Source organism: Ailuropoda melanoleuca, chromosome 12 (assembly GCF_002007445.2).
Source record: "Ailuropoda melanoleuca isolate Jingjing chromosome 12, ASM200744v2, whole genome shotgun sequence".
Taxonomy (NCBI): domain Eukaryota; kingdom Metazoa; phylum Chordata; class Mammalia; order Carnivora; family Ursidae; genus Ailuropoda; species Ailuropoda melanoleuca.
Window position 1 is genome coordinate 15,181,282 of NC_048229.1, and position 13,389 is coordinate 15,194,670.

The 13,389-nt window shown below is 43.0% G+C and overlaps 1 protein-coding gene across 8 annotated transcripts in view; it reads right to left on the reverse strand.

Annotated features, from left to right (window-relative positions):
• The window catches only part of CIT (citron rho-interacting serine/threonine kinase), a 170,887-nt gene that overhangs the window by 25,079 nt on the left and 132,419 nt on the right, over positions 1–13,389 (reverse strand). For 6 of the 8 annotated variants that reach the window (XM_034672359.1, XM_019800123.2, XM_034672355.1 and 3 more), the window contains 4 exons: positions 6,960–7,100; positions 6,412–6,519; positions 4,662–4,824; positions 4,219–4,383 (listed from right to left, as the gene is read on the reverse strand). In XM_034672359.1, coding sequence (XP_034528250.1) covers positions 4,219–4,383; positions 4,662–4,824; positions 6,412–6,519; positions 6,960–7,100 — 577 coding nt within the window. The remainder of the gene's footprint in view (positions 1–4,218; positions 4,384–4,661; positions 4,825–6,411; positions 6,520–6,959; positions 7,101–13,389) is intronic. The other 2 variants (XM_034672358.1, XM_034672356.1) reach the window with 1 other exon arrangement.

Here is a 13,389-nt window from a genome sequence, read left to right on the forward strand (position 1 = left end):
TGATCCCCAAACCAGGCAAAGACCCCCTCAAAAAGGAGAATTACAGACCGATTTCTCTAATGAATATGGATGCCAAAATCCTCAACAAGATCCTTGCTAATAGAATCCAACAGTACATTAAAAGGATTATCCATCATGACCAAGTGGGATTCATACCTGGGATGCAAGCATGGTTCAACACTCGCAAATCAATCAATGTGATACATCATATCAACAAGAAAAGACTCAAGAACCATATGATCCTCTCAATTGATGCAGAAAAAGCATTTGACAAAATACAGCATCCTTTCCTGATTAAAACCCTTCAGAGTGTAGGAATAGAGGGTACATTTCTCAATCTCATAAAAGCCATCTATGAAAAGCCTACTGCAAGCATTATTCTCAATGGGGAAAAGCTGGAAGCCTTTCCCTTAAGATCAGGAACACGACAAGGATGCCCACTCTCGCCACTATTATTCAACATAGTACTAGAAGTCCTTGCAACAGCAATCAGAAGACAAAAAGGGATCAAAGGTATCCAAATCGGCAAAGAAGAAGTCAAACTGTCTCTCTTTGCAGATGACATGATACTCTATATGGAAAACCCAAAGGAATCCACTCCCAAACTATTAGAAGTTATAGAACAATTCAGTAAGGTGGCAGGATACAAAATCAATGCCCAGAAATCAGTTGCATTTCTATACACGAATAACGAGACTGAAGAAAGAGAAATTAGGGAATCCATCCCATTTACAATAACACCAAAAACCATACGTTACCTTGGAATTAACTTAACCAGAGACGTAAAGGACCTATATCCTAGAAACTATAGATCACTTTTGAAAGATATTGAGGAAGACATAAAAAGATGGAAAAATATTCCATGCTCATGGATTGGAAGAATTAACATAGTTAAAATGTCCATACTACCCAGAGCAATCTACACTTTCAATGCTATCCCGATCAAAATACCGAGGACATTTTTCAAAGAACTGGAACAAATAGTCCTTAAATTTGTATGGAACCAGAAAAGGCCCCGAATCTCCAAGGAACTGTTGAAAAGGAAAAACAAAGCTGGGGGCATCACAATGCCGGATTTCGAGCTGTACTACAAAGCTGTGATCACAAAGACAGCATGGTACTGGCACAAAAACAGACACATCGACCAATGGAACAGAATAGAGAACCCAGAAATGGACCCTCGGCTCTTTGGGCAACTAATCTTTGATAAAGCAGGAAAAAACATCCGGTGGAAAAAAGACAGTCTCTTCAATAAATGGTGCTGGGAAAATTGGACAGCTACATGCAAAAGAATGAAACTTGACCACTCTCTCACACCATACACAAAAATAAACTCCAAATGGATGAAAGACCTCAATGTGAGACAGGAATCCATCAAAATTCTAGAGGAGAACATAGGCAACAACTTCTATGACATCGGCCAGAGCAACCTTTTTCACGACACATCGCCAAAGGCAAGAGAAATAAAAGATAAAATGAACTTATGGGACTTTATCAGGATAAAGAGCTTCTGCACAGCCAAGGAAACAGTCAAAAAAACTAAGAGACAGCCCACGGAATGGGAGAATATATTTGCAAAGGACACCACAGATAAAGGACTGGTATCCAAGATCTACAAAGAACTTCTCAAACTCAATACACGAGAAACAAATAAACAAATCATAAAATGGGCAGAAGATATGAACAGACACTTTTCCAATGAAGACATACAAATGGCTAACAGACACATGAAAAAATGTTCAAAATCATTAGCCATCAGGGAAATTCAAATCAAAACCACACTGAGATACCACCTTACGCCAGTTAGAATGGCAAAGATAGACAAGGCAAGAAACAACAATTGTTGGAGAGGATGTGGAGAAAGGGGATCCCTCCTACATTGTTGGTGGGAATGCAAGTTGGTACAGCCACTCTGGAAAACAGTGTGGAGGTCCCTTAAAAAGTTAAAAATTGAACTACCCTATGACCCAGCCATTGCACTACTGGGTGTTTACCCCAAAGATACAGACGTAGTAAAGAGAAGGGCCATATGCACCCCAATGTTCATAGCTGCATTGTCCACAATAGCCAAATCATGGAAGGAGCCGAGATGCCCTTCAACAGATGACTGGATTAAGAAGCTGTGGTCCATATATACAATGGAATATTACTCAGCTATCAGAAAGAACGAATTCTCAACATTTGCTGCAACATGGACGGCACTGGAGGAGATAATGCTAAGTGAAATAAGTCAAGCAGAGAAAGACAATTATCATATGATTTCTCTCATCTATGGAACATAAGAACTAGGAGGATCGGTAGGGGAAGAAAGGGATAAAGAAAAGGGGGGTAATCAGAAGGGGGAATGAAACATGAGAGACTATGGACTATGAGAAACAAACTGAAGACTTCAGAGGGGAGGGGGTGGGGGAATGGGATAGACTGGTGATGGGTAGTAAGGAGGGCACGTATTGCATGGTGCACTGGGTGTTATACGCAAACTAATGAAGCATCAAACTTTACATCGGAATCTGGGGATGTACTGTATGGTGATTAACATAATATAATAAAAAAAAAAACTCAATGTTTAAGCCTTAAAAATCAAATTCTTACATTTATATTCCAGTCCTCCCCCCCCCATTTAATAGGCCCCCCTCTCCATAGTGACCTCATTAAAGACAGCTTTAAACAGCAAAGCTCAGGATCCAAATTTCTGAATCCAAATTGGGTTCTCCACAGAACACAGGCTCCCACCCTTTACCAGAAAGCCGTAAGGAATAAATGATGTGAGCACACTCTGACCCGGTGAATATGCAGCACATGGGAAGGAGGGGCCTGGGGTCTGAGGAACCTCACAGGCCGTGCTCTGTGGAGCCCGGTCAACGGACACTATGGTCAGAAAGGATTTTGGTGTGTTACATCACCATCGTGATGACTATAAGAGTAAATCTCTTTGATTCAAAGTGTTACGGAAACAAAGGAAACAAGAGGGCATCATCGCCAAAGAAAAACCGTTCCCGAAGAAAAACCACCGCCACACCAAAACGCCATCCAGATTTGCCACTAAAATTGGTTACATTGTGATACCATGACATTAACCCACTGCTCTCATGATTCCCTGAGACCTTCCAAACCACCTTCCTTTTAAAAAAAAAAGAAAAGAAAAGAAAAGAAAGGCAGGCTGCCACAGGCAGCGTCTCATTGGATGCATCTGGAGTCTTGGAAGCTTGACCACCTGACATTCTCCTACAAATGGACCTTGAGAGCTTGTTTGAAGGTTCTAGCAGGGGAGCTCAGCTACTCATATACCCTTGACTGAAGAACAGTCCTCCTCTATCAGGGAAGGCTGTCACCTTTGACCGAGCATGCAGCTTCGGGGTAGGGGTGCAGGGGGCATGCACATGGAGCAGTGAGGGAGGAAGGGGGCACCTGCCTAGCCAGCCAGATCAGCCGAATCAACCCTAGTGATCAGCGGGGTGACAGGTGTCGCAGCCAGATCGCCCTCACAACCTAGCCTTTTTTTTTTTTAAGTCCTTTTCCTCTCTAGGCAAACTTTTAAGTACTAGAGTTCTTTTAAGACCACAAAGAAAACTTCTTACACTGTTGGTAAGAATATAAACTGGACCAAACTACCAACACTCAAAATACAAATAATCTTGAATGCAGTGAGTCATTTCCCGAGAACTAATCCTATGGCTGTAGCACCCGCAGAGGTGCAGAATTTCGCTATAGGGCATTCCTGGTAAGGAGAGACTGGAAACAACCTAAATGCCCATCAACAGGTGTCTGGTTTTAATAGGTGAACCCTGTACCCACACCAGTGAATACCACGCAGCCCTCTCAGAGGACAAGGTTGATGCATATGTATTAATAAACACTCTAATATTTGAAGTAAAAGAAAGGTGTTTTGCAAGGTACAGCGTAGTATGCTATGATATTTATAATAGAAAAAAAGGACTGAGGAAAATATGCTTATTTTCTCATACTCTTTAAATATTATTATACAAGACACATGAATAGCACAACATGTGCTTACATGCATGAACTATTGCTGGAAGAATACAACGGTTGTCTCTGGCTCAGGGAACTGGCACTGGGACAGGGGAGAAGACGGACTTCTTACTCTTTAGCATTATTACTCTTAGTATAATTACTTGTCACTTTTACCATATGTCTGCATTTTTTTAGTCGATTAAAAATGATTTTCAACAGAACTCCAGTGGCTCCTTGAGCACGTACCCTCTGGAGTTGATGACTCCTTTCTGCGGCTGGATGGCGGGGCAAGCAGGCTCATGGCACTGGGCTGGTGCTCAGGTGACCGCACGATGGCGGACATGGCGATCTGCTGCCTCGCGGTGGCTGGCGTAGATGGGTGCGGATGGTCTGTGGCCTTCCGGTGGGCAGCTGGAGAGAGACCAGTCCGATGCCTTTCGGTTAGCTGGGTCACCAAGAGGCCAAAACCAAGTGGACTGCCCCTGGGCTGTCTTTCGAGGATCCAAGACCAAAAGAACATGCATTGTGCCGAATGGGCCATGCCAAGGATGCTGTGAATTTTTCAGACTTGGGACATCTGGACTGAGAGCTTCTGGGCCATAAAGACTGAAGATGAACTAGTACGACCAATCTGCTTGAGATGGGTCCTCTGCCTTTTTCCACAGACTGGGCATAGGGAGTGCCCCTACCTTCCTCCCGGGCAGACCGGAGCTCGATGCGGGTCTTCTGAAGGGCTTCCTCTAGCTCTGCACAGCGAGCTTTCTCCTTCTCCAGAGCCACTTTCAGCTCATTGTACTGCAGAGGAACCTGTGTGGGCAAAGCAGGGTCCTCTTTCCGTCGACTAAATAAACCCTAGCAATGGAAACAGAGATATCTCCTAACTCCTGGAAACTGGCACTTGAAACTAGCTAAAGGAAGTCTGACTCAAGAGGAGCAAACCACGAAAGCCAGGAGCATACTCACTGTAAGCGGATTTAGTAAAAATGGCATGTGAAGGGGAAAAGGGGGAGACTGAGCCACAGCCCATTCCAGCCGGCTGGAAAAAATAGGGTTTCGAAAATTTTCAACAAGAGGGTTCAAGATGCTTGAACTGCCACCACCTCTTCCTTTAGCATTCCCAAGAAGGAGAGCCATTTCCTGAGTCTTTACCCTCAAAAAATGGAAGTGGAGGATGGAGTCAGGAGGGATGGTTCGGAAATCATTCTTGCTTTGCGTTTGTCTCACGGCACTTAGTTACAAGACACAGAGATGAGTGTTTAAAAAAAAAAAATGGAGACCAAAAACTTGACTGCTAAAAAGACATCAAAACAAGGGGCTTACTCAAAAAAAAAAAAAAAAAAAATGCAAATGGAAACACGTACTGGACACGGAGGGGAAAAAATGGAAAACACAGGGAATAATGGGACTGAAAAAAAAATTAATAACCAAAACTCAATGGAAACACCCTAACTACAGCACATGACACAATCAGAAAACAATCCGCTGCTAAAATAAAAGAAGATTCAGTATCATAAGCAGCATGAGCACACAGAGTCACACAATAGGCCGCAACACCCTCCCCTGAGCCATCCCAGGAGCAGGCTGCTGCTGAAGCTGCCCCCGCCCCCTTACAGTCCCAACCGCGCTGGGAACACGGCACCAGCAGCCCCCTCCAGCCCCCTCTCACGTATTCCAAATCACAGGGGGCTGCCGCTGCTCCTCCAGGGTAGGAGTGCTTTTGGAAGCAAACTGCAAGCTTCTTAGAGACCTCTTAGAACTGAGAACACCTGGCCAAACCTCCCAGGAGGGCCTCGGTGGTTTAGGGAAGCGTGTTTTGGGTGTAGGAAAAATCTTCCCAGGTGCATCTACATAGAAGCCTGTCCACGGTTGTTTTTTGTTTTTTTTCTTTTTGGTCATAGTTTTTCATGTGTTTGTCTATCATAATTTTAAAGGGATGGAGCAGCACTCAGGGGAGGGCCTAGCTATCCAGTCAGGCACGTGTGGCAAGTCACCTCAACTCCCTGGTTCCCGGGCTCCTCACAGACCTCTGCCAATCCAAAGGACTGGGCTGGGTAATTTCGGGTCTTTTCTAGAGTCCTGTGCCTATGAGCTGCTAATCCCTCTGGAGTCTTGTACAATGACCTCCCTATAAACCTTTCTCTCTGCTGTCACCCCCACCCCAACTGCTTAGGAAATGAAAAAAAAAACCCTCCCTTATCAGAGACAGGCACTATCATTATAAAGGCCATGAACACAAAGTAGTGTGTTACAGACTTGATTAATGACATCCCTTTGTAAGGACTGTTCTGACTATCTCAAAACCTATTTTCAAACCAATATAAAACGAGAAAATGCATGTTTTGTTTTCTTTGATGTTTCTATAATTATCTATTACAACAGTATTTAATGAATCATAATGACTGGGCAAAATCTCCCCACTTTTCAAACACTAGGACCCACCTTTTTCTTCTTAGCGGGCTGGTCCATTTTGGCTTGCAGAAAGTCAATGAGTTTGGTTTGTTGAGAAATAGTACCTTCCATTTTCACCTTTTCATGAGAATAGAGAACCTAAAAATTCATAGAAACAAAATTAAGCTTGGCCCTCAAAAGAAGGATGCTTTTAAATTTGGTACTTAGAAAAATAAAAAGATTAAGTCATGAGGATACTAGCATATGAAAATTCAACACGGACCACACTGGGCCAATATTTACTTACTTAGTCCTTTTCTTATAGCCAAAACCAAAACTAAAAAAGGACCATGCATGGATAAGTATATAGAAAAGAAAAAGAAAAAAAGCCAGGGGTTAATATTAGAATCTCAGAGCTGATCATTATAGGTATTTTCCAACTTCTCTGAAGGTTTGGAAATTTTCATAATGAAATATTGGGGGAAACACACAATACTACAAAATATAAAGAGAGTGACCGTTTCACTAGATGGCTTTTAGCCATGATGCTTTGCGTCTGCAGACAATTTTTTAAGTAAATTCCCTTTGCTGGTTCTCACCTGAATGTTTTCTAGCTGGTATTCCAGATCACTCCTTTCGGTCTTCAGCAGATCAGCCCGGTCCAGAGCTTCCTGCAGCCCTTGAGTCAAACGGAAGATGTGACTCTTCTGTAGGTCCATCTGCTGCTGTAATTTGGCTTGCTGGTGGGGAGAGAGGCCAGACAGAGTCTTGATACTGCGGACAATACAACTCGTGCCCCCCTGCTGTTCTTGTTACCAAACTAATAGCAGGCATGGCGCCAAATTTCAGCTTCTGAAATCATCTTGTTCCAGAATTACTGATTGTCTTCTGTCCCAGACGGATGCATGGCACAGTTAAAAAGAATCTGCCCAGAAATCTCTGATGGCCAGCAAGTCACAGGATCCCCACTGTATGAGGAAGGCCAGGCTGGTGTGTCTGCCTTTCCAGTCAGTTACAATTAAGGACATTTGGCCCACCTGAGTTGACATCGAAGATGCTGCGAATTACTGCTGTGACAGCTATGCTCCAATCTGTGCTAGCTTTGCTTTTTAAGGTCTCAGGTGCTATTGTGAGAAATTACTTTCTTCAGGCAGTGTGGATGCACAAAGGGGAATCACGTCACCTCTAACTTAAGGAGTGCCTTGCCAGGGTGAGGGACCCCTCAACCAGGACACAGATAGCCACAATCATAGGAGATACTTCTGCAGTGTGGGGAGGAAGGAAGAGGAAGAGCCCGGACTCAGCACAAGTGTCGGTAAAACCCAGGGGGTTATATCACTTTAGTGTTTTGGAAATAGTTTTGTGCTGGAAATCTCTCTCCAATTTTTACCATGGAAGTCAACTAGAAAAGAAGCCAGGCTATAAAGATGCTGGTTTTATGGCTTTCTTTCCTAAAATGCTTCTGTTTCTAAAAAGAGCAGGAGAGAGCAGCTACCCTGATGAGACCGCCTGATGTCATCCGACCCCTGGGTGACAATCTAACCACCCTGGAGGTGGCCCTAATACCCCCTCCCGTGGTGGCCCAGACGCTCTGCACACTCAAGGACAGAGCTCTAAAGAGCAGTAAACATCACCACGGGCATTTTCCAACAGGCAACAGCAAATCTCCGCGCTCTCAGCCCCAGAAGGCCGAGAGCCCGCAACAACTTCAGACCTTGCTGACTCTCTTCATCCCATTTTGCTTCCCTCCACCTATGTTTTGTTTCTCTTTCCATTTTTACTCCTCTACGGCCCTTCCTCTTGAGGGGAAGTGGATTCCTTGAGGCATCACGGTGTGCTGGAACGAACGTGGGCTTTGGAAGACTACAGACCCTAGCATAAATGAGGACTCTAACACGTATAGGACCATAGGGGCAGCTCATATTGCCTCCAGAAGCCTCAGTGTCTTCATCTGAAAGTGGGTATAATGTCTCCCCTGACTGGGTGATATACTGAGTGCCATGCCCAGTGCCCAGCGTACCACAGATGCTCAAGGAATTTTAGCAGTCTCTCTGTCCCCCCTTCCCCCTATCCAGTTCAGGGTCCCCTCTCCCTACCCCATCAGTCTTCCCCATGTCAACCTCCTCCACCAGCTTCCCCCCATCAGTCCTCCATAAAGCAAGAGATACTGTCAGCTCCCAGAGATCACCTAGCCTATATGCCAACCTGGAATTTCTCAATCAAACCACAGAAACCCCTAAAACATGGCGGGGAAGGGGAGCAGAAAAAACAGCTAAGATTACCTCTTAAAGGGAGCTATCAGTCCCCTACGGCGCAAGTGATTTCTGCAAATTACCCTCTTTAGTTTCTTCCCACTATTTTAGGACAACATTAATTACTAGGCAGGAAGCAGAGAAACAGGAGCTGGGGACAAGAATTGGGTTGGTGACAGCCGGGCCCAAAATATTTCTCTAGAACAAATGCATCAACTGTCCGTTAGCTTTCCAAGAAACAGGCTGATTATTTACTACAATAAAAAAACAAGTAAGAGTGGCAGGTTGCTGCTCGGTGGAATGTTTTTCAAAACCATTTACCTGCTTCCCAGAGAGGCAAATGGGGGCTATTCACGGGTCAGTGTCGGACTGAAAGGAGAGCATTAGCTCTGTGCTTTCATCTGTCCAACAGTTTCACAAGGGTGACAGGAGACTGGCAGGGCGCACGAAGGAGCTGGATCACAGAGCCAGAGCACCAAACAACCCTGGTGGCAGAAAGGATGAAGCAAAACCAGCCAGAGAAAGTTCAAATGGACCGTATTTTTAAAAACACTGACTGATAGTGGCGCCTGGGTGGCTCAGTGGGTGAAGTGTCTGCCTTCGGCTCAGGTCATGATCCCTGGGTCCTGGGATGGAGCCCCTCCTATGTCTGGGATCCCTGCTCAGCCGGGAGTCTGCTTCTCCCTCTGCCTCTGCCCCTCCCCCGCCCTGCCCTGCCCTGCCGGTGTTCTTTCTCAAATAATCTTTAAAAAAACAAACAACAGTGACTGAAATATACAGAATATAAAGATATCAAAAAAAAAAAAAACCCCTTATGGAAGGGTTGGTGTCGATGTAACAGGTCGGTGGGTGTCAGTGGTGCGATAAATGTACCCAAAGAGCCCAAGCTAATTGGCAGAGGCTCACAGATCTCAGAATGGAGCTGGAGACATCCCACCATACTCTATGTTGTTCAGACCATGCGGACTTCTAGAAGCTCTCTTTGAAAAGATAAATCTACCAGAAAAGAACATTTCAAACTTGGAGGGACTTGAAATCTTTCTCTTAGGAAAGAGAAGGTGGTCTGGAGTGGGAGAGCGACTTAGATATCCTGTCACAGAGATAATAGAAGTAGTTTTCTCATAGAACTGTCACGAGGGCTGTAGGAGCCAATTCTTGGAAAGTACTCAGAAGGGCACCTGGCACATAGCAATTGCTAATGAAACATTAGTTTTTAAATTATTAATCAAGTAATTTGATCACTGATCAGCATTAATCTCCTTTTTTGGTTGGAAATAATCAGACTGCTCTATTTTTAAACGTTTCAATGAAATAAAACCAATGGTTCGAAGTTACAGGCATTAATTCAAAATAAGACATGACTTTCTGAGAATGAAAGTTGCTGGAAAAAAATGGGTTGGAATGTCCACAGGCACTGAGCACTCAGGCCTCCGTTCAACCAGGCCCATTGGTGGGTAATGTTGGGGAAGAGATTCTCTGCCTTAGACAGGAGGTTAATTTGACCAGAATTAGCAAATGGACTTTCATCTTTGGCATTACTTCCAATGGACTGATAGTGGCTGTCAAGTGCCATGTCAAAAAAGCTTCCAAAGCCATTTCCGGCCCAAGAGGAAAGATTTGGGAGAGATAGCCATTAGCAAATTCTGCCAGGGGTAGGGATGAAGGGAACAATGGAAGAAGGGCTGGGAATTTGGACTCCATGGCAGAAAAAAACTCTTCCCAACCCTGAGGCTGTGATTCTGGCCCCATTTATAAATCTCTGTACCTAATGAAGAGGACACTTGGGTTAACTTTAGAAAGAAGACAAATGAGCAAATACAAAAAGAGAGACAAACCAAGAAACAGATTCTTTTAACTATGGAGAACAAATTTATGGTTACCAGAGGGGATGTGGGTGGGAGGATGGGAGAAATAGGGGTTGGGGATTAAAGAGCACACTTATCACGATAAACACACACACACACACACACACACACACACACACATTGTATCTTGATTTTAAATGTTATAATCAGATGCTCTGGTAATGGAATAAGGATAGACACGTAGATGGCTTTGTGACAAAGGTGTCAAGAAAATTTAATAAGGAAGAGTCTTTTGAACACATGGTACTGGAGTAACAGGACAGTTCTACAGAAAACAGTGAACCTCTCCTCTCATATCATACATAAAAATTAACTCAAAATACATCCTAGACCTACATATGAAAGCTAAAACTATAAAACTTTGAGTAGTACAGAGAGAAGAAAGTATTCAACTTTAGGATCAGCATAGATTTCTTAAATAGGACACAGAAAACACAAACCATTTTTAAAAACTGATAAATTTGACTTCATAAAAAGAACATTTGCTCTTTGAAAGATACTGTTTTATTTTTATTTTAAGATTTTATTTACTTATTTGACAGAGAGAGAGGCAGCGAGAGAGGGAACACAAGAGGGGGAGTGGGAGAGGGAGAAGCAGGCTTCCCGCTGATCAGGGAGCCTGATGAGGGGCTTGATCCCAGAACGCTGGGATCATGACCTGAGCCAAAGGCAGACTCTTAACGACTGAGCCACCCAGGTGCCTCTGAAAGATACTGTTTTAAAAGACAAGGCAAGCTACAGAATGGGAGAAAGATTCACCATCCATACATCTGGCAAAGAGTTAGTACCAAGAAATCTTTAACAACTTTACTTAGAAGTAACTACTCATAAGATTTGAACTTACACTTCCCAAAAGAAGACACATGAATGACAAATACATGAAAAGATGCTCATCATATTTCATTATTGAAGAAAGGCAAATTAAAACTACAATGTGATATTGTAATATACACACTAGAAAGGCTAAACAACACTAAGCATTATGGGGTTGGAACTGCTGTTGGGTGTGCAAAATGGAACCACTTTGTTATCAACATACACGTGACCCAGCAATGCTCCTCCTAAAGGAATGAAAACATATCCACACAAAGATCTGCACACAAGTTTTCATAGCAGATTTATTTATAATAACTAAAAACTGGAAACTATTCAAAGGTTCATCAACAGGTGAGTGGATAAATTATGGTATACCCATACAATGAATTACTGCTTAGCAATAAAAAGCAATGAACTGCTAGTACATTCATCAGCATGGGTAAGTCACAAAATCATGCTCAACTAAACTAAAGAATCGAGGGGCACCTGGGTGGCTCAGTCAGTTATGTGTCTGACTCTTGGTTTCAACTCAGGTCATGATCTCAGGGTCGTGAGATGGAGCCCCGAGTTGGGCTCTGTGCTCAATGGGAGTCTGCTTGAGATTCTCTCTCTCCCTCTCCCCTTGCCCCTCCCCCCACTCACACACACTCTCTCTAAAATGATCTTTAAAAAAATTTTTTTAAAAAGGCCCAGATACAAAGAGTATATATAGTATGACTCCATTTCTAGGAAATTCAAGAAAAGAAAAACTATCAGTAGTGACAAAGAGCATTTCAGTGTGTACCCGGGGCCAGGGTCAGAAGGTATTGACTAGAAAGGGCATAGGGAACTTTTTTGGATGTAAAAAATGTTTTATATTTTCATTGTGGTGGTGATTAGTCAGGTGTTTACATTTTTAAAAATGATTCAAAAAAAAAAAAGAGGACACTCAGGTTAAGCCCTTGGTCACATGCTTATAAAGTGCACACCACGACCAAGGGTTCTAGCCACATCTTGGACAATAAATATCATTCTTTGTTTCATAATGGTTTCAACTGTCAGTGAAATATGCCTCAAACTCAGAGTCAGCCAGATGTCTGTGCTCAAAAATCTATCTGTGAGGTACAGACTGGGAAGCTGGAAATGTTCTCGTGTCGTGTAGAAGTGAGAAAGAGGGGACTGAATCAGGATCCCAGCATGCTATTCCAAGCCTTGTCACTGACTCACCATGTAACCTTGGACCAAAGTATTGAGCTGTCAGAGCCAACTCTCTTTCCTCAGAAGGAAAATAGGACACGCAAGATCATTGATTATTTCTGTTCTGTTTCCAATATGTGCCTAAAATGGGGACATTGCCTATTCGTTCCAGATAAAAGACCACCATTCTCTACTTGACCACCAGGTAGATCTTTAAATTTTTATGGCGGCATTCTTAACGCTGCCTTTGATGAACTTCCCACCCATGTGTGTATATAATTAATTTTATTGTAAAAATCCTTATTGTGATACAATATACATAAAATTCACCATTTTAACCATTTTTAAGTGGACAGTTCATTGGCACCAAGGACACGCACAGTGTTATGCAACCGTCACTGCCATCCATCTCCAGAACTCTCGCAAACGCCCACTCATTTTTTTTAAAGTTTCATTCTGTAAAATATTTCACACTCACCTGCAAAATTTTCACCACACTTTTCAAAGTTAATAGCTTAGCAATATTATTTCTATCAGCAGAGTCCCTTGGGAGATATCCTATAATAAAACCTTACTAACGAGAATAGGTAGTCTGGTTAATTGAACTATGAGGCTCACTATGGGTTAAACAGAACACTCTTGGAGTCCTATTTCTCCTTAAACATCTTTACAAAGTATATTTGTCCTGGTTGGTCAATTCTAAGGAACAGAACAGAGTCATTAATGATTCAACATACAGGGAGGGCTTTGGTTGGGAGTGGGAAGTAGCAATCAACTTAAAGAGAGATTTTTCAGAATTCCGTTAAAAGGCCCAAGAAATAATATAAGGGATGGGTTCAGGAGATCAATTTGAGCTTTCCATTCTATGTCTCAAAGGCAGGGTGTAATTTTTTTTAATTGAATTAAATGAATGATTAAAA